The sequence below is a fragment of the Capra hircus genome, chromosome 1 (assembly GCF_001704415.2).
Source record: "Capra hircus breed San Clemente chromosome 1, ASM170441v1, whole genome shotgun sequence".
In the NCBI taxonomy this organism is placed as follows: Eukaryota; Metazoa; Chordata; class Mammalia; order Artiodactyla; family Bovidae; genus Capra; species Capra hircus.
The window spans coordinates 95373434-95395823 of NC_030808.1; the positions used below are offsets into that span (position 1 = coordinate 95373434).

Consider the following 22390-nt stretch of genomic DNA (forward strand, 5'->3'; position numbering starts at 1 on the left):
AAAGACTTAATTGCAGAGTATAGACCTGAAAATGGCCCCCACACTGAAGCCCTCTGAGCCCATAATTAATGTGTGCATTGAAAATTGCAAGCACATATATGTTGTTGGGTATGTCCTACTTTCCGTGAGCTAGCAGTGCTCAGTGACACACTTTTCTATTTAAAACAGATTTGTTTTTAATTCATCTTAGATCTTTACCTGTCAGTTGCTATATTTTTTGTTCAAGTTGTTTCCTATTTTAAGCTAAATATGTAAATATTTATACTGTATACACAATGGCACCCCACTCTAGTACTCTTGCCTGGAAAATCCAATGGATGGAGAAGCCTGGTAGGCTGCAGTCCATGGGGTCGCTGAGGGTCGGACACAACTGAGCGACTTCACTTTGACTTTTCACTTTCATGCATTGGAGAAGGAAATGGCAACCCACTCCAGTATTCTTGCCTGGAGAATCCCAGGGATGGGGGAGCCCGGTGGGCTGCCGTCTATGGGGTCGCACAGAGTTGGACACGACTGAAGTGACTTAGCAGCAGTAGCACACCCCTCTATTATCTGTTTTCTTATTTATCTTATCCAATGCAAGTTTCTTTTAGATTCTTTTTCTCTGGATTTTTATTTTCTTTAACTGAATTTAGTAGAGCGTAAAATTATTTCTTTTAATCTCCTTAGCTCCTTAAAGCCCTGTGGTTTTCCCATGCTTCGAAGACCCCCTGGCAAGGCACTATTTCACCCTAGTGTTCTGTAAGACTTTGATCCTTACACAGTTTACCCTGCTCCTCCAGGTCTAGCATTTCAGCAGATGAAACTTTATTGCTTTTTTGTTTGTTTTTCCCGTTACAGAAGAGAAATGGGAGAAGGAAATGGCAACCCACTCCAGTCTTCTTGCCTGGAGAATCCCAGGGACGGGGGAGCCTGGTGGGCTGCCATCTATGGGGTCACACAGAGTCAGACACGACTGAAGTGACTTAGCAGCTTAGCACACTACTTACCAGTTTAAGTCAGGCAATGACTTTGAACCTAACCCTGAGGGAAAAAGTGACTCTCTTGTACTGTTCTGCCCATGGCACTACTACGAAGAACCCAGGGGTCCATTCTCACAGTGGGAAAAGCTTACCTATCAGCAAGCCTGCCTTCTTCCCTGCTGGGAAAGCCCAGGTTCCCAAGGACACTGCTCCTTGGTATAGGAAGTCAGTGTTCATGTTTATCAATTAGAACACTTTTGGCCTGGGTTGTTAGAATACTCAACTGAAAGTAACTTAAACAGTTAGGATTTATTTCTCTCATTGAATGAGAATTCTAAAGTTAGACAGTACTAGGGACTTCCCTGGTGGTCCAGTGGTTAGGACTTTGCCTTCCAAACTGCAGGGGGTGTGGGTTCAATGTCTGGTCAGGAAGCTCAGATTCCACATGCCTCATGGCCAAAATCCAAAACATAAAACAGAAGCAATATCATAACAAATTCAATAAAGACTTTAATAATGGTCCACATAAAAAAAAAGGCATTAAAGTTAGGCAGTACTAGAGTTGGTGAAGTTCTCCAGTGATATTAGGGTTGTGGCTTTGCCCTTAGAATTTCAGTGTGGCTGCAGCTATCTGAGCATCATGCCCCCATACAGCATCCATCCCAGAGCCACTTTCCCTGGGGTTTTGTGTGTGTGCCCATGTGTCTCTTCCTTTCATTGGAGGAAGAACTTTTTCTATTTACTGCCTCATACGTCTCATTGTCTGTGTTCGGTTCAGTTCAGTTCAGTTGCTCAGTCGTGTCTGACTCTTTGCGACCCCATGAATCACAGCATGCCAGGCCTCCCTGTTCATCACCAACTCCCGGAATTCACTCAGACTCATGTCCATCGAGTCCGTGATGCCATCCAGCCATCTCATCCTCTGTCGGCCCGTTCTCCTCCTGCCCCCAATCCCTCCCAGCATCAGAGTCTTTTCCAATGAGTCAACTCTTCGCATGAGTTGGCCAAAATACTGGAGTTTCAGCTTTAGCATCATTCCTTCCAAAGAACACCCAGGGCTGACCTCCTTCAGAATGGACTGGTTGGATCTCCTTGCAATCCAAGGGACTCTCAAGAGTCTTCTCCAACACCACACTTCAAAAGCATCAATTCTTTGATGCTCAGCCTTCTTCACAGTCCAACTCTCACATCCATACATGACCACAGGAAAAACCATAGCCTTGACTAGATGGACCTTAGTCAGCAAAGTAATGTCTCTGCTTTTGAATATGCCATCTCGGTTGGTCATAACTTTTCTTCCAAGGAGTAAGCGTCTTTTAATTCCATGGCTGCAATCACCATCTGCAGTGATTTTGGAGCCCAAAAAATAAAGTCTGCCACTGTTTCCACTGTTTCCCCATCTATTTCCCATGAAGTGATGGGACCAGATGCCATGATCTTCATTTTCTGAATGTTGAGCTTTAAGCCAACTTTTTCACTCTCTTCTTTCACTTTCATCAAGAGGCTTTTTCGTTTCTCTTCACTTTCTGCCATAAGGGTGGTGTCATCTGCACATCTGAGTTTATTGATATTTTTCCTGGCAATCTTGATTCCAGCTTGTGTTTCTTCCAGCCCAGCGTTTCTCATGATGTACTCTGCATATAAGTTAAATAAGCAGGGTGACAATATACAGCCTTGACGTACTCCTTTTCCTATTTGGAACCAGTCTGTTGTTCCATGTCCAGTTCTAACTGTTGCTTCCTGACCTGCATACAGATTTCTCAAGAGGCAGGTCAGGTAGTCTGGTATTCCCATCTCTCTCAGAATTTTCCACAGTTTATTGTGATCCACACAGTCAAAGGCTTTGGCATAGTCAATAATGCAGAAATAGATGTTTTTCTGAAACTCTCTTGCTTTTTTGATGATCCAGCAGATATTGTCTGTGTACTTCCTCATATATCTCATTGTGCAGGATTGTGTTACTTTATAAACTGGAGCTAAACACAAGAGTGAGGAAGCAATTATTCAGAATATTCACATTTAGTCATGGGAGGTAGGCCCTGATACCAAGGAAGGAAAAGGTGACAATGGTTGTTGGGCAATAGTATCAATAGCATCAATAGTATCTGCAAGTGTGTGTATGTATGATATGTGAATAACGGAGAAATCGAGACTGCCTTTTTTTTTTGGATAAAGGTTGTTGTTCCAGTATGAAGTCGTACATGGACTCATAGAGAACTTTGGGTGACTTGCCACAGTGGAGGATGATAATGGCATTTGGGCTAAAATTGCCATTGCTTCCTATGACACAATCAGAACTGAATATTTTGTTTTAGCTTTTTGAAATCTTGGTTTTGTGATTTCAGGTTGAGTCCAGAAATCTTCCTGAAACGTCCGGTGGTTGAAGGAAATCGTTGGAGGCTGGACTGCATTCTTAAGCGAAAAGCAGTATGTACTTTACTAACATGCTGATATAATTTTTTAAATGTTTATTGCCTCTGAAATGCCTTTTTTTAAAGCCCTTCATATACACTTATAACATTTTTCTTTAGAATTTGACAAAAGATAGAATACTTACTATTTTCAAGTTTATTTTGTTATTTTTTTCCCCATTACTATTGAAACATAACTATTTTCACCTAATTCACAGCATGAATTATACTAGCAGCTCTATTCTTTTTGTTTTATAATCAGTTATGGGCAGTTAATTTTATAAGCAAAAATTGTAATGAAATTTCATCATTGAATAATGAATGATAAAATGAAACATAGCATTTTATTTTTTTCATTATTTGTCATTCGAGCAAAAGACAAAGTCATCTGAGAATAATTTCAGTCAGATGGGGTCAAGCGGATGTTGAAGAATATCAAAGGAAGGTCATAAAAAACCACTGGTTCCAGTTTGGAAACAGTTTATGGTAAATTGACACTGTAAATTCTGGGAGAGCATTGATTGTGCTCTTTCTGTTATAAAAAGTAAATAACTGAAGCAGTATAGGCTCACCAATGACTACTTTGCATTCATATTTCTAATGAATTTTTGGGCTTCCCCAGTGGCTCAGCAATAAAGAATCTGCCTACAATGCATGAGAGGTGGGTTCAATCTCTGGGTTGGAAAGATCCCCTGGAGAAGGAAATGGCACCCTTCTCCGGTATTTTTGCCTGGGAAATTCCATGGACAGAGGAACCTTGTAGGCTACAGTCCGTGGGGACATGAAAGACTTGGACACAGGTTAGTGACTAAAACAACAGAAAACAATAGCAATTAATCCTTTTATGTGGTTGACCCTCAAGTTAAATTAAGTTGAATTAGGATGGATCTAACTTTGTTATTAATCATGTCCAAATTAGGGAGTGCTAGTCGGGCACGACTGAAGTGACTTAGCAGCAGCAGCAGCCTTTTTATTGGGCTTCCCTGGTGGCTAAGTGGTTAAAGAATTCGCCTGCCAATACAGGAGACATGGGTTCAATCCCTGGGTCAGGAAGATCCCCTGGAGAAGGAAATGGCAACCTACTCCAGTATTCTTGCCTAGATAATATCATGGACAGAGGAGCCTGGCGGGCTACAGTCCATGGGGTCACAAAGAGTCAGACTTGACTTAGTGACTAAACAACAGCAGCAAAGCCTTTTTACTATTATTTGAAACTGTCTTAATTTTTTAAATTCTGTAATTAAACATTCAAGCAGAATTTGCAGATCCTGAGTAATTGAGGTCAGCATTTTCTATTTCTCACAGCCATCACTCATTTCTTTTTCCCCATCCTCTACATTCCCATACCCCTCTCCTCACTCACCTTTCCCCCTTTTTTCCATGTCTTTTCCCCATGCATTTAGTTTAGGATATCCAGGCGTAGGTATAGGCACTCCTCACTGCTGATGTTAAAGGCAAAAGAAGTTGATTTTCTTTATTTCCGACACATGTTCTACCAAAGCATCATTTTCTAGGCTAGTCTGTGTGTTATCTCAATAGACTTCCATTCACAAAATTGGAAATTCTAGTCTTACGTGTATTCTTTGCATATTCATTACATAATCCAGCATACAGATACTGAGTGTGTCCTCTGCATCTGGTCCTATGCTAATAACTAAGGATGTCATGTGTGTGACTAGGACCCCATCCCTGCCCCTGGGAGGGCTTGCTGAAGGACTCACATCCTGGGCTCAGTCCTAGCCTTACCAGACGTCTTTCTACATATTGAATGGGCTATAACTTTCTCCATGTTTCTCTCTATGAAATAGCACCTCTCTTATTTCTCCTCCAGAAATAAACTCCAGAAATTCCACTCTAATCCATTTTTCCAGCTTTGCCCTTCCAGTCATCAGTCATACCAGTAAATCTTCTCTTCACGTGCTTATCAAATGCTTTACTCTTTTAGGTTTCAGCTGACGTGTTTCTGTTGAATGCCTGCTACATTAGGGCACTGGCTAATCATATGAGCATGTACAAAAATGAAAGACACGATTCGCGACCTGAAGGAGCTTAAAGATCTATATAGAAGTCAGCTGGGTACAGAGTCAGTGCCAAGATTCAAAGCAGAAGGGAGAGCATTGGGTAGGTCTGGTGTGGAAGCCCCTCACAGCATGAAGGGTTTAGAGCATTCAAGATGGGCCAAAAATTTTAACAGAAGAGATTTCTAGGTATAGGAACTGTAATGAGCAAACATTCTGGAGGCAGGAATTCTAAGTCCTTGTCCATCACAGTGAGGTGACAAGGTTGATGGCATATGAGTGTTAGCATATGTAGGATGGGGCATCAAGCTGAAAAAGCAGTTGGGATGGGGAGGCTTTGGAACCAAGCCAGTGGTTTGAACTTCATGGAAAACCAGTGGGAGGTGTGATGGACGAAGGGTGATCTGATCAAAACGGTGTGTTGGTAGGGTGAATGTGGCAGAGGAAGGAAGTGGGAAGAACCCAGGGTCAGAGAGCTACATTTTAGATCATGCGACTATGAGGTACCTGCAGGACACCTAAGTATGCTCCAGAAAGCTAGTAACTTTTTTCCAGAGCGGGGTTCAGGAGAAAGATCCTGCAAGTCTGGTCCTCCACTCCATGTTGGCTGGTGTGTGTGTGTTTATTCCCCTCAGCATACCTGTCCAGGTCCCTCTTCTACCACTGTCGTGATTTCTCTTTGCTTTTATGGCCCATGAACCCTGTGAGGTATCAGGTAAATACCATGGCCAAATAAATATTGCTGACTGATAATGGTGCTTTGTTTCAATTTCATCTGCTTTTTTGAAACTTATAATTTTTAAATTACATGTAATGATTTTTAAAATCTCCTAAGGAAAGAGTAATACTATTAAGTATTAATTTCTCAGTGGTACATTTAATAGAATTTCTCTTCTCTAATCCAGCTACACCATATTATTAAATTTTTAACACTCAGATCGTTCCAAATTGATATTTCATATGCTCATAAACACTGCTTTACATACATAATTTAGTTTCTGAAAGCCACTAGCTTCACAAAGTACTGGGTTGAAATAGCATTTATTCTTGCATTAATGGATCCCAGAGGTCCATAAGGTTGAATGAAATGAATTCCTTTTTTTCTCCTATCTGATTCTGTAGTTCTTTGGGGAGAAATTTAGTGTCTCTACCTTATAGCCAACAATAGGCAAACATCTTTTTTAATGGCTGTTTCTGAGGGGAAAAATACAATATTTTGTTTCTCTGGTAGTAACCAAGTTGATATTTCCTGTTTCTTTGGTCTTCTGTTATCCCCTGTCATCATTTAAAAAATTTAAACCGATGTTGAGAGACAGACTGTTTACAACTCAAAGCAGCATCCCAGGGTTTGTACAGGTTTGAATTTATTGTACTGGAGGTAAGATAAATTGTATGATGCTTATGGGTAACTGCATCCCTGTATCCAGTCTGTATATTTTAACCATAGAAATACATGACATTTCTGATGAGAACTGCACCAGAAGATTCTTCAAGTGCAGCAATCTGGAGAACTATAGAACCTTAGTTCTCAGGGGGATTTTGTCATCAAGTTAGTTTCTTTCTGTCCTGGACTGCAGAGCACATTCTAAAGTTGCAATCAGGGACCAAAAGCAGGGAAGGATGTCCACGTTCATCAAATGAGGTGAATAATCACATCACTCAACAGAAAAATCAAAGAGAATCTTATCAAAATAGTGGGCCGGAAGGGTGAAATAGGGAAGGAGGGAAGGGATCTTCAACCTTAAGGACTGTGCTTTAAACAAAATTGCCTTGGAAAGAAAGAGAAAGGCTTATGAGCACTAGCGCTGTTACCTACCAGTGCTGCTTGCATTTCAATGGTGAGGATATGATTCCTTTTTGTCCTTTACTTTTCATTTTCTTAAAATATTACAAACTATCCATCCCTGCCTTGCTACTCCCCAGGAAAGTCCTTGACAGGTGAAAAATTTAGTGATTATTCTGGGGGTATGTTAGCTAAGCTGTCTTTAGTCAGTGAACCAACTTTACTACATTTAGAAAATATTTTGACCACTGTGCTTTGAACAATCAGAGAAAAAGCTGGCTCAGAAACAAAGTCTCTTGATTTCAACTATAAACATTTTTTATTTTTCATTTTCTTCATATGCATTTGTATGTGTAAAACACCTAAAAGTTCATACTGTTTATAGTATTGTATCTGTTCTACTTGATTAAAAATGAATTAGAAAAGAGGATAGAACTTTTATCTTTCTAAAATCAGGTGTCATAAAGTTTATTGTGTGGAATCCTTGGGTTAGCTGACTTCAGCAAAGATAAATAATATAACATAGAAATGTAAGAAACACAGTCAAGTCCAGGGCCATCTGTTTTCCCACTTATCCTATTAATACTTTTCTTCTGAGCAAAGGGTAATTTCCCCTAGAGTCACTGAAAGGCTTTGATAAAACATCAGATTCTTCAAAAGTGTTTTTTTAAATTATAGAATTAACATCAGTCCTTTTATTTCTGATTTGGCTTTCACTATGTGCAAATATTCCCATATTTTGTATTAGTCTGCACTATTAGGACCCACCAAATGCCTTCATTCCAAGGGCATATATTTGGCTTTGCCCTTTATAGCTGAGAGTTTATGATAGTCTGTAATGCCTTGACCAAAAGAAGAGGAATTTATGTCCTTATTATCACAAGAATATTGTCACTAATCAACTGCTTATTGTGGGCGTGGTGTAAGTAAACAACTGTAAACCAGACTACATAAAAATAAACTATTTATATTTAATTACTTCCTTATTAGTCATTTCCTTTTTAGTTGTTAAGCTAGAATGATTTAAAAGTCTGTATCCTATTTCCTATAGGTTAATTTATTTCAATGAGGAAAGACACAGTAAAGAAGAAAATGTCAGGTATTAGTAGATGGAGGATAATATCAATACTATAATCCATTAGTGCCAGCGTCTCTATTATTTAAAAAATCCATTCGTTATGCAGATGAATGGAAAATTATAAGATTCACTCCAGTTCCTAATTTGCAACTACTGTCCTTCTTGAGTAATAATCTCACAAGCCTAAGAAGTAAAATATCATCCATTTTAAAACAAATGAACTGTGATGAGAGATGTCAGGTGTAATGTTCTTTACTTTAGGTTGAAATTGGGGGTTTTAAACTTTATATTGCATCATTCAGTGGGAGGCGATTTTTTAAACTGTTACTCATTGCTGAATCCTAAAATATTTAAATAGAAAAGTAAATCTAAAGAGTAGAAGACAAAAATAAAATAATGTTCTAGTTTTCATTTAGAGCACTCACTGACCAGATCATTGGAAATTAATCTGTTCACTTCCTGCCTTTAATGAATTAATCCTTTCACTTCCTTATTTCTTTACTCAAGTCTGTACTTTCATGCTGCTGCTAGGTCGCATCAGTCGTGTCCGATTCTGTGCGACCCCATAGACGGCAGCCCACCAGGCTCCGCCATCCCTGGGATTCTCCAGGCAAGAACACTGGAGTGGGTTGCCATTTCCTTCTCCAATGCATGAAAGTGAAAAGTGAAAGTGAAGTCGCTCAGTCGTGTCCGACTCTTAGCGACCCATATGGACTGCAGCCTACCAGGCTCCTCTGCCCATGGGATTTTTCAGGCAAGAGTACTGGAGTGGGGTGCCATTGCCTTCTCTGCTGTACTTTCATACTTGATTACAATAATAGTTGCATAATGTATAAATGATAAGCAAGTTCCAAAAGTCAGTTGTTAACCAGAGAAATAAAATGACATATGTATTTTAATCCTGTTTTTTTCAGAGCAAGAATGGGCCTTCTGCTAGTACTCAGGTTTCCTTAATGCAGTCCAGAATGTAAATCAGGTGTATCCCTTCAGAAATATGACACTTTTCAGAAATTACTAACACCAAGTAAGACAAAGTTAGTTTCTTGAAGTGATGTGTTATTCTAAAGGATTTAGGGGCTAAAATATGCTCCTTGGTATTGGCAGAGCAACACTAGGGAATTGTAAACATGTTTTGTTTACTCCAAAGTTTTATATCTTACAGACTAAAAATGTTAACTCCTATGTTTTTTTCACATTTTTGTAACATTGAAAAAATGTCCAGTTGTTATAAATTTGATGTGTTCAATCTAGTAAGTCTTCTTAAATTTGTGACTCGAATGTCCTTATGAACAATGCCTAGTTACCATGGATTAAGAATTGATGCTTTTGAACTGTGGTGCTGGAGAAGACTCTTGAGAGTCCCTTGGACTGCAAGGAGATACAACCAGTCCATCCTAAAGGAGACCAGTCCTGGGTGTTCATTGGAAGGACTGATGCTGAGGCTGAAACTCCAATACTGTGGCCACCTCATGTGAAGAGTTGACTCATTGGAAAAGAACCTGATGCTGGGAGGGATTAGGGGCAGGAGGAGAAGGGGACGACAGAGGATGAGATGGCTGGGTGGCAACTACAACTCAATGCACATGAGTTTGGGTGAACTCATGTTGGTGATGGACAAGGAGGCCTGGCGTGCTGCGATTCATGGGGTCACAAAGAGTCGGACACGACTGAGCGACTGAACTGAACTGATATTCAAACTATAACAAAATTATTATTCATCACTATAATTTATTAGATACACTTGCATCTCTAATACTCTAGAAAAGATTATGGAAAACTTCTTGCCTTTAAATCTGTAGGATATTAAATGCCTATGTGTAGCTACAGTATCCTGTATATGGTTTCAGAAATCATCCAGAATGGTTTCAGAGCTGCTGGGTATATAAAATGCAAATTCAGTGTTGCAAACTACACAGCAATACTGAGGATGCAAACCTAAAAAGTAAAAAAATGGCATAAGAAATGAGGATAAACAATACAGAGTTTCCTGGAGGAGCTGTGTGTTAATGGGGGGACCATTAAGAGGACAGGGAGAGGGGAGAACGTTCAAGTGTCAAGCAAAATTAACCATGAGCTAAGACCTTGTCACTACCCAGAACTAAGAGAGAAAAATGATAGTGCTTTCCTGTACTACCAGCTGTTGGACATTCTTTTTGATGGTTAATATTAATGACAGATATGATTTATATAGCATATTAAAGTTTATGAGTCACTTTTGACTCAGTATGACCTTCACAATGGCTTTGTCTATTTTCCTTTAGGTCCAAGGTCTAGGGACAGATCAATGTTAATTTGTGGGCTGCTGCTAAAACTCAGGGGTTTTTGATTGTTAGAGAAGCTGACTTCTGAAGAAGTCATTTCAGTGGTGAAATAGGCCTTAATGATTTAGTTATGGGTGAAGAGTGTGAACCAACACATTCATTTCTGAAGAGTGAGAAGTGTTTTTCCACTGAAATAATTTTTAATAAAGAAAAAAATCTATGAAAATATCCCCCAAAACATTTAAGGCATGTTTAGCGTATTTTATCATCAGAGTGTTAAAAAACACTGTTATTTCAACTCATTGTGGTATGATAAAAACAAAAAGAAGACCCTAATTCTATAACAATGAATCAGATCAAAACTTTCCTCTAATGTCAAGTATTTGGAGGTGTTCAAAGGTGTAAGACTATCAGACATTTTTAGTATTTAAAGTTGCAGTTTCAACATTCTGGTTGTAATTAGTCAAATATTGACTCAGTATGCATAGAAAGGAAAGGAGGTAGCTTTTTATTTTTTATATTTGTGTCTTAATCTACACATTTCAGCTCCTTCTGTGGCAGTTTTCATTAAATATTTTATTATACTTGTTTATAGAAGAAGTTTTTAGAAAATACAATGCCCAGAAAGGAGGAAGAAAAAGAAAATCGTAGCATACTTCCAGAAGTTCTTATTTTTCCCTGTGTTTTTTTCTTGTGACAGCAACAAGGGGTAAGAATCTTCGTTATGCTCTACAAAGAGGTGGAACTTGCCCTTGGAATCAATAGTGAATACAGCAAGAGGACTCTGATGCGTCTACACCCCAACATAAAGGTATTTGGGTCATCTTGCTGAAAAATGTTTCTTCTGTATTATTCTATGGTTTTCAGATATGTTTTGCGTCTACACCCCAACATAAAGGTATTTGGGTCATCTTGCTGAAAAATGTTTCTTCTTTATTATTCTACAGTTTTCAGAGATGTTTTGCTTTGAGCAGTGGCAATCTTTGGAATTCCCTCATGTATATTTTGAGTAAATAGTACTGTGAACTTTATGGGCTTCCCAGGTGGCGCTAGTGGTAAAGAATCCACCTGCCAGCGCAGGAGATGCAAGAGACGCGGGCTCAATCCCTGCGTCAGGAAGATCTCCTGGAGTAGGAAATGTCAACCCACTCCAGTATTCTTGCCTCGAAAATTCCATGGACAGAGGAGCCGGGTGGGCTATAATCCATGGGGCTGCAAAGAGTCAGACATGGCTGAGCACACATACTTTCTTATATTTCTGATTTTGATGGGATCATCAGAGTTCTCATTTCTGCTTCTTTTACCCTGATCATTTAGCCAAGAACATTATTCCTAGAGTTGTTTTAATATTCAAGAGTCCCATCAAGTTTCCATACTCTTCATTAAGGTTATCCTGAAACCTCTTAGATGTGAGCTCCCTGGGACATCCCTTGAATACCGATAGACCCAAAAAGAGTTCCTTTAGGATTTAAAGCGCTTTCCTTAAAAGCTCTTAGTAGAAAGTACTACTAATGTGAATAAACATGATAAACAATTTGAAAAAAGCCATTTGATATTTTACCAAGGACAAGCCTATCAGTAAATATTGCCCAGTTATTGAGATATTTCAAGACAATAATAAATCTCCAGTAGGCTTAAAGTATATAATGATTATATATTTTTCTTGATTAAAAGAAGGTAATCCATGTAAATAATAACCAAAAAAAGGCAGAAATGACTATACTAATATGGGTCAAAATAGACTTTAAATCAAAAAAGTTTACAGTAGACAAAGAAGGATATTATGTATTAATAAAAGTTTCAGTGCAGCAAGAAAATATAAGCATTTACATACCTAATAATGACTGTCAAAATATATTATGCAAATATGGACAAAATCAAAGGATGAAAGAAAGCAGTTCTATAACAGTTGGACACTTTAATATCACACTCTCACTAATGAATTGGCATATACATGTAATGGAATATTATTCAGTCTTTAAGGAAATTCTGGCATATCTTAAATCATGTGTATGAACCTTGAAGACATTATTCTAGGTGAAATAAGCCAGTCATAAAAAGATAGATTCCTTTTACATGAGGTACCTACAGTAGTCAAATTCACAGAGATAAAAAGTAGATGGTAGTTGCTAGAGTTTTGGGGGAAGAGGGAATGGGGCTTTATTGGTAATGAGTGTAGAGTTTCAGTTTTGCAGAATGAAAAGTTCTGGAGATGGTTGTACAATAAGAATATGTTTAATACCACTACACTGTACACATAAAAAAAGTTAAAACCATAAATATTATGTTATGTGTATTTCACCACAATAAAAAAATGTTGTTAAACAGTAAAATTATCTTCAAAGTTTTTGATATGTTTCCACTTAAAGACATACAAAAATAGGTCAGGGATCATTTAGAGAGAATTCTACTTGAAAGCAGGAGATTAATAACTTCTCAAAGTACCTTTAAAATCAAGAGCTGCCAAAACATCTATATCCCTATATCATATACTTACTACTTCAACTCAATGACTACTAAAATATCAATACACTTAGTAATTTTTGTCACAGATAAACGCTGGTTCAAAAGTTTCAGTGTTTTTTAAGTAATACCACAGACAATGTAATCCTTTGGTGGAGGGAAGGGAATCTGCTATCCCACTGAGCTGACCTTTATTGAAATATGTGGCCAAATTTCAAGCTGAATGGTAGCTCCCCACAAGTGTAGGGGGTCCAGAACGGGCAGGGGAGTCTTGAAAAGTAACCAAGGATCTTCCTTTGGTAAATACTGAGGATAAAATTAGAAGTTTGGGGATTCCCTTCAATGTATAGATAGCACATTTTAGTATTTGAATTGTAGGAAATGCTCTTCAAGGGTATGAACAGACCTATTTTGTTATAGTATGAAAGGCATTTTAGAAAGCATACTACATGTGTGGGTCTTTTCCTCTCAAGGTGATGAGGCACCCGGATCACGTGTCGTCCAGCGTATACCTGTGGGCTCATCATGAGAAACTCGTCATCATCGACCAGTCAGTGGCCTTTGTGGGTGGGATTGACCTGGCTTACGGGAGGTGGGATGACAACGAACACAGACTCACGGATGTGGGCAGCGTGAAGCGCGTCATCGGGGGACCATCTCTGGGTTCCCTCACAGTTAGTAGATTTCATCTTTATGGAACTGCATAAAAGGGACACAGTTTGTATAAGTGTGTATCAGAAACATGATTGGTTGGCTGATGGGTTGAATGAAAGGAGGCACATTCCTGGATAGTTGAGTCCAACATAGACCTAGTTTCAAATACCACCTAAGGAGTCTGTTAGTCTCAGTTTCTTCTCTTGTAAGAAAACTAAATAGATTCCATAAAACATTTGCTATCTCATAGTCAGTTCCTTGGGTTTCCATTTAAATTAAAGATTTAATTCCTATTTGGGGGAAAAAAGTTCATAAAAATGTGTAGCACAATTGGACTTCAAGTAAGCAGCCTTATTACAAGTTGCTGCCAAGGTTTTTGAAATGTTCCTTCTTACAGACATATGAAAATAAGATAAGTCAGTCTGGAGACCTTTAGAGAATTCTGTTTGAAAGCAGGAGGTTAATAACTCCTCAACGTACCTTTCAAATCAAGAACTGCCAAAATCTCTGTACGCCTATATTCGTGTAGTTATTATTTCAACTCAGATAGATGGTTGCCAAAATATCAATACACTTATTAAAAATTTGATGGCCTCCATCTTATTTTTCTGCTGTATATGTTGGTGACTTTCCTAGGAAAATAGAGATTTAGTGGAAAGGTAATGGGGAAAATAATTGACAGAAAAATCATCACTTACTTAATGTTTATCAGAGGAAGTTCAGTACCTCAACAGTGAGTGTAACTCATGTAATTATATCTGAAACTGAAAGGTTAATTGGCATAAAATTGCAAGAACTTGATGCAGTGAAAGAGGAACTGTAATGGACTTCCTGGTGTCCCTTTGAAAGTGTTTAAACAGCTCACAAGAATCCCCCTACTGCCCTGCATGTGACCTCACGCACATTATTGTGTGTCTTGTAGGGAGCCAGCAACATGTGTAAACTTTAAACTGGAATTAAAAGACCACATTGCAGCATATATTATGCAGTTTCTTTCATTTCTCTTTTTTTAAAAATAATTTTCTCAGGCTGAAACAACAGAGTCTATGGAATCCTTACGCCTCAAAGATAAAAACGAATCTGATAAAGATCTGCCCATCCTGAACCCTCCTGATGATGCAAATTCAAAACTGAAAGGAATAGGAAAGCCCAGAAAGTTCTCCAAATTCAGTCTCTACAGGCAGCTGCACAGACACCACCTGCACGACACAGACAGCATCAGCAGCATTGACAGTGCCTCCAGTAAGTCACGGTCTGCCCTGGAGTTTATCTCGCCGACTCTATTCCTTCATAGCCAGACACGGGACACCTGTTTACAGAACCATTATACCTAACATGGAGTAAAGCAAGCAATGTTTAAACGTCATTATATCATCCTATTCAATCTCATACCATTTTGGGGCTCTGTTTGACTCATTGTAGTGGAGATTTATTGTTTTATTCACATCAGTACTCATAACACTCACAATTGATGCTTCTAATGGTCACAGAATGGCTAAGCATTTCTAAACTAATACCAAATTATGAAGGAAAAGTATTAGGTGTACTTTATAAACATCATAGCAGAGATTGCATATCTCTTCCTGTCCAGAAATACATCAAGCTTTTGTCCTCAAACATCAGATTTTCTACATTTTGTACATTTACTATTCTTTTCAGATTTGTCTTTAAAACTACAGTTTCTGTGGCACAGAATTTGTGACTGATTTTATAGCCTTGCCTACTTTTAAAAGTGATTGAACCTGCTTTCCAGTTTAGAAAACTTCATATATGTGTGTATATATTTACATATATATATATCTTTGTAAAAAAAGAACTCTTAACTTTCTCCAGGTTATTGTAATCACTGTAGGAGTCGTCAGAATTTAATCCATGGTTTAAAACCCCACTGGAAACTCTTTCGCTCTTCCAGTGAGTCTGAGCAGGGGCTTACTAGACCTAACATTGGTAAGTGGTGTGTGAAGTGCCAGAATCTCCGTAGGCTTCGGCTTTTGCTGCATGAGCAGAGTGACTGTATTTCTGGATTGCCTCTCTGTTCTCACAGCTTTTACCCTGCACGTATTATTAGAGATGATGATCTGATAAGCTTTTGTAAGAACGAGGTACTCAAATAAATTAATCAGGGCCTAAAATGTGGTGGGAATGAAGAGGGATTTGGCAACAGATCAGATATAGGGACAAATAATGGGCGTCCCAGGTGACTCTAGTGGTAAAGAACCTGCCTGCCCATGCAGAAGACATAAGAGATGCGGGTCTGATCCCTGGGTTGGGAAGACCCCCTGGAAGAGAGTATGGAAACCCACTCCAGTATTCTTGCCTGGAGAATCCCATGGATAGAGAGGTCTGGCAGGCTACAGTCCATGGGGTCACAAAGAATTGGACACCACTGAAACGACTTAGCATGCATACACACAATCATCATAGTAAATAGCAACCACAGTAAAATGTAAGCTGGCTTTTATCATGTGCAGACTCTGGCCCTCACTGCCGGGAACACTGGTGGTGCTTGGTTATAATAGTGTTATCTTCTTTTTACAAATGAAGGTTTAGAGATGATAAGTGATGTGCCCAGTGAAGTTCCATTTTCTCAGCCTCCTAGAAGTCACGAATCAGATTTGTGATTTAGCAGAAATGCAGATGACCGAAGGAGGACCTTTTGGCTAAATTCTCAAGGCCACAGTTCTGTGTACTGTTTAGGAGATGACTGAGATGGAGCCCAGCAAGCAGGGCTGGATGTGAGTCATTTGTGGCTGTTAGGGGCTGCTGCTGCTGCTGCTAAGTCGCTTCAGTCGTGTCTGACTCTGTACGACCCCATAGACGGCAGCCCATCAGGCTCCCCCGTCCCTAGGATTCTCCAGGCAAGAACACTGGGGTGGGTTGCCATTTCCTTCTCCAATGCCTGAAAGTGAAAAGTGAAAGTGAAGTTGCTCAGTTGTGTCTGACTCTTAGCAACCCCATGGACTACAGCCCAAAATCCTCCATCCATGGGATTTTCCAGGCAAGAGTACTGGAGTGGGGTGCCATTGCCTTCTCCGATTAGGGACTAATGACCCTGAACACTAGGCTGGACCTTGGGCAGTGGTTCCAGCATTCTTTAGCCTGGAGACCCAGCAATTTTTAAAGTGATTGACTATTTATAGTGAACTAAAGCACCTATGTAACTGTTAAATCCATATGCATTCATAAATCTCAACAACACTGATACCATTAAAATATGGAGAAGGGCATACATGGGGAGACATTTTGTCTGTTTAGCATACAGCTAGCCCTTGATGCTTATGTGGATTCGGGGAGAGCTCACAGTAACTCCTGTGCTCCGTAGAGCAGCATAGCCCTGAGGCAGGGCACTGGGAAGTCCAGAGAGCCAGGTCAGGGGCAGACTTTAAAGACAAGGGTTACAAATAGGTCCAGATTTTGCTTTGTAATTCCAGCATATGGCTTTGCTATGTTAGGACTGAAGTTAAGACGGAGCAATGAGGGGACTAAATGTTAGTATTGCTGACAACAGGATTGGAGGCAAGTGGAAAGGAAGATGCAAGCTGAGTGCAGAATATATTAAGTAATTCAGGCTGGTAATAGACTGAGGGGGTGATTCCCACAGTCATGAGCTGGGGACAGCAATATGGTTGTTTTTAGGTGTTGATGGAAATCCTCTCTTTAATAAACTGGATACACATCCAGTGCAGTGTTGTAGTTTGTTTTTGTTTTTTTTTTTAAGGGAGAGAGAGGGGGGGGGAAAAAGTAAACACCCTAAATATCCAACAGAGGATGGAGGATGGTTCTAGAACATAATGAGCAATCCATTCCCTTGATGGAATTGCACAATCATTAAAAATTGTAAGTGGGAGTACAAAACTAAATATGTATGACTCATTTGTTTATTAAATAAGTACTTACTGAACTCCTGTAATATGTCGATCATTGATTGTTCTGGGTACTAGGGATGGGATGAACCACATAAATGAAATTCAGTTATCTAGTTGGAAAGTGAGGATGGGAATTTGTAAATAGAAATAGACCATCAAACACAGTGTGTCAGGTGGTATGAATTATCTCGCAGAATAATAGAGCAGGGGAAGAGAGAAAGGGCAGAGGGAAGGAGTGATTATTTTACATGAGGAGGGAGTCAGAGAATGCTTTTCCACTGAGATGAGTTTTCGACAAAGGTCCAAAAGGAGAGAAGTAGGATAAGGGAGGGAGGCCAGCCAGTGTAGACTGTGAGAAAGGACGGGACAGGTGACTTCCAGGCATGGCTGAAGTTGGGAGGGCTGGGGATAATGATAGGAGCAAAGTTGGACAGGGTTGAGTAGGTTATAGAATTTTGCCTTATACTTTGAGTAGAAAAAGGAAGTCATCAGCTGGTCTTGAGCAAAGGCCAGACACGATCTAACAAACATTTTTTACAAGCTTATTCTTTAGAGCAGACAGGGGTGGCAGATCATGACCAGGCAGGTACTGAAACCGTCCTGAAGCAGAGGTGACGGCACAGCTGATGCGCTGGACACGGGATGTGGGGGACCGAGAGGACTCTTTCCATTAACTGTGTTAAGTTACCAGGTTAGCTTTTTAATATGGAAAAGAGTTCACTTACTTAAAAACCAAAGCCAAAGAATAGTTGAGTTCTTCTGGAACAGTGCTTTACCGAGTCTGTTCCTTACATCCTGGTGTTTCTCGGGGAGTTTTGAGGATATTACTGAAGATCCGGGCCCCTCCTACCTTAATTGCTACCTGCTTCAACCAGAAAAATCCCACTTACATTGTTTTATATATTGGACTGCCATGTGAATTTGTTTTTGGGGAAGAAAAAGTAAGGTTCTACTATTAATGGAGAAGGAAGTTTAAAGAGCATAGCTCTACGTTTAAATCATGCAATGACTTAAACTGTATGGTCTTAATTCTGGGACTAGAAACCCAAATTAAACATAGAGTGACTCTTCATCATAAGTTTGAAACTGAATGTTTGCTTGAGTTAATAGCTTCCTTTCCTAAAAGTATGAACTGGGTTAGCTTCTCTGCAATGTTTCACTTGAGTGCAAAAGGCCGCACTGAATGGGGTTCCGAGTGAACCTTACTGGTGATGTGTAGAAATCAGTAGAGTGTGCATACAAGATCATTGCATGTTTCTAAGTAGAAAAAAGTGGAGTAAAATCAGCTCATCGTAAATGTGATTAGTAACTATGATAGATTTCTATAGTATATACTTTAATCCAAAATCAGTCAGCCATCCTCAAGACTTTTTTTTTTCCCTCTCAAAATTATGTTGCAAGAGGGAGAATGTCAAACACATTGTTTCCTTGATACAGTCATTTTAAAAGGGTTGAATTTTATTCTTTTTATATTCAGTAATTGTTTGCTGATGATTTCCTGTTAAGCATGATTTAATAGATGGCTAATGGGGAAGATAATGCTTGTCATTTAGCTGAGGCAAATGTTTCACACTCAGATATTTCATCATAAGGGAGAATGAATAGCAAGTTAAGTCATTTCTCAATTCCATTCTCAGGGATGCAATGGTAAATTGTATAACACTTATTTTTGCTCTCAAAGAGCTTATTATCTATTAAATAGTAGAGAAGTGTTGGGATTAAATATTTTACTAACTTAGTGCCTTAGTGATTCAGCAGGGGGAAATATCCTACTGACAAGATTTGGTTCTGTTTAACCTTAATATTTCACTGGTTCTGAAGAGGACCCTGATTAATTTCACTGGTGTGGGCCATGACCAAAACCAAATTTGAATTATGAGCAGACTGAATTCAGTTAGCACCAAGATCATTTTCTGAGACTAAGAATTTACTTTGTTTTTCTTGTCAAAACAGATTATTAGATGAAAGTTAATTTTTAAACAAGTATATGTGTATATATGTAAACATTTAGCCCAAAGTTTCTCAACTGATGAAAACAAATTTTATATATATTTTTAAATTTTACTTTGGAATTGACCTGCTATTTATCTTCTCTTTATTCCCATTTTTAATTTTTTTTTTTTAAATAAAGTGCCATGCTTCCTATAAAGAGCCTACAGGTGAGCAAATAGACCTATCAGTACTTTGGCCTTTCAGTTTCAGAGAAAAGGAAAATAAATCACCGGGAGAAATGAATAGAATTCTAATTTTTAATATTACATAGTTTTGTTCATTGTTAGCACTTCAAGACATTTTTCTTTGGAGATTAATTATTCAGTTTGGGATAGAATACTAGCAGATTATTCCTTCCCTGGTGGCTCAAAGGTTAAAGCGTCTGCCTGCAATGCAGGAGACCTGGGTTTGATCCCTGGGTCGGGAAGATCCCCTGGAGAAGGAAATGGCAACCCACTCTAGTATTCTTGCCTGGGAAATCCCATGGACGGAGGAGCCTGGTGGCTACAGTCCATGGGATCGCAAAGAATCAGACACGACTGAGCAACTTCACTTTCACTAGCAGAGTGCATAGTGATTGTTTAAAATTCTTCACTCTGCAATTATTATTGATTGCCTACTGAATGCCAGGAGCTACACCAGGCACTGAAGGGATGCACTCCCCACCCCTGAGTTTATAGATGAGTGAGTGGCGGACAGGGAGGGACAGGTGAGTCACAGAGTCAAGGGCCCTGGGGTGTGCAACTATGAATGATTCCACAGCCTCTCCCTGCTGGGTTATGGGGAGTGTCTCTAGGACAGGTGACAGCTAACGTGGCTCTTGAAGGATGAGGAGGAGGTCAGACCAAGAGGGTGGGAAGAACATTCCAGTCTGAAGGAATCATGTACTGGCTGCATGACAGATAAGGCCTGTCACAATCAGTGAGAACGGTGGTGTGCCTGGGGCCTGGGTTTATGGGGAAAAAGAGGATGAGAAAGAGATTGGCAGCAGTTTAAGAACTGCCTCTGCACACTAAACCCTGAGGATTTGACCCCCTGTAGGCAGGTCATCCTAGAAGGCTTTTAAATAAGGAATCTGCACTTTTGAAAGGGCATATCCGGGGCAGTATGGTGGTAGGGAGACCAGTCCAGTATTTACTCTGGCTTCTGTGTGTGGTACCATTTATTCATTCAACAAACGTTTTGCATCCAGTGTCTGATGGTTAAGTGTCTCTTTGGTGCCAAGCGCTGCATTTTGTGATTTGTAGTTCTGCTAGTTCCCTGCTTATGTCTTTGTGATTGGCATATCCCATAAATGTACAAACTATTTAAGTCAACATATTTACTGAACTGAAAATGTTCCTGCCAAAGCTCTTTGTGAAATACTGCAGTAGATGCTGCTTTTGCGCCTATGTGATCCTAAGCTGCTTCTATTGTTATGATATTTTATGGAAGTCATTTATAATTGTAGAAATATAGGATGTTAGAGCCCAAAATATCTTACATGATAGCTGGGCCAAATTATTCCTTTTGTACATAAAGGATTTCTGACCCAAAAGGGTGAATCTCAATGTCACTTAGCTAGTCAGTTCCAGGGCTAGAACACCACTGTCTGCAAATTTGAGGTTCTTGCATTTTGAAATGCAAAAGACAAGAATTACACATTAGATGTGCACCATATAGGTTGAGCAAAAAGAAGAACATGACTTCTTTATGGCCTCAGCATTTCATGTTCCTTCAGCAGACCTGGCTTTACTGCTCTCACCCAGCAAGTTAACCCTGTGATCCATTCTGCCAGTGATCTGCTAGATGATGAGAATAAAAATATTAAATTTCTTTTTTAATATAAATTTATTTATTTTAATTGGAGGCTAATTGCTTTACAATATTGTATTGGTTTTGCCATACATCAACATGAATCCGCCACGGGTGTACACGTGTTCCCCATCCTGAACCCCCTTCCCACCTCCCTCCCCATACCATCCCTCTGGGTCATCCCAGTGCACCAGCCCTGAGCATCCTGTATCATACATCGAACCTGCACTGGCGATTACCCTGTATGAGAGGCAACAAAAGAGACACAGATGTATAGAACAGTCTTTTGGAGTCTGTGGGAGAGGGCAGGGATGGGATGATTTGGGAGAATGGCATTGAAACATGTATAAAAATATTAAAATATCATTGTCAAATGATGAACCTGGTTATAGCCCCAACTACCCAGCCCATAGCCAGCCCACAGGCTCGGATGGAATGAACCCATGCCACCCTTGTGATGAGGCTTAAGAAGAAAAGTTAGGAAGTGTTTAGGTGTTAATAAAGGAGAGGTGAACCTCCCTCCCTGGGGCCCACCTGAACCACAGCCTTTGAGTGAGTCTTGCTGCATTTACAGACACAGCCTCCCTCCGAAGTGTGCAGACACGTGTGGGAGAGTTACATGGGGAAACCAGATTCTGGCATGGAAAGGACTACTGCAATTTCGTCTTCAAAGACTGGGTTCAACTCGATAAACCTTTTGCTGGTGAGTACCGTGGTGGTGGGTGGCTGCACATTTTTTGTCTTTTCCTTGTTAGTATCTCAACAAGTATGCATGTGCATGATCTAATATCTTGTTTTGTTTTGAACATTTGGTGAAACATTGGAGACCATGATTTAGTCATATACTTAAGGGTTTTTCCTTGTGAGTATAGTAAGAACAGAAAATGAAATGTAGCTTACTTGTTTGAAATCTCCAGATTGCATATAGGCATATTTTAGGCATCATAATCTGTAATTCTCCAGGAGATGTTTCCCTTCCTTTGATGACCTCCTTTTTTCTGCTTATCATCTTCATCTTCCCACATTAAAATAACACATTTCAGATCATCTAAGTGCTTGCACACTGAACAGGAACTAGAAATGGTAGTCCATACATAGCTTGACATTA

General features: G+C 39.5%; 1 protein-coding gene across 8 annotated transcripts in view; it reads left to right on the plus strand.

Moving 5' to 3' along the window:
• PLD1 (phospholipase D1) overlaps positions 1 to 22390 on the plus strand; it is a 283431-nt gene that overhangs the window by 134101 nt on the left and 126940 nt on the right. For 7 of the 8 annotated variants that reach the window (XR_001918038.1, XM_018047809.1, XM_018047781.1 and 4 more), the window contains 6 exons: positions 3308 to 3389; positions 11214 to 11324; positions 13450 to 13650; positions 14659 to 14872; positions 15464 to 15577; positions 21857 to 21985. Coding sequence is in view for 7 of the 8 variants with exons in the window: in XM_018047809.1 (XP_017903298.1) it covers positions 3308 to 3389; positions 11214 to 11324; positions 13450 to 13650; positions 14659 to 14872; positions 15464 to 15577; positions 21857 to 21985 (851 nt within the window). In the remaining variant the exon portion in view is untranslated. The remainder of the gene's footprint in view (positions 1 to 3307; positions 3390 to 11213; positions 11325 to 13449; positions 13651 to 14658; positions 14873 to 15463; positions 15578 to 21856; positions 21986 to 22390) is intronic. The other variant, XM_018047765.1, reaches the window with a different exon arrangement.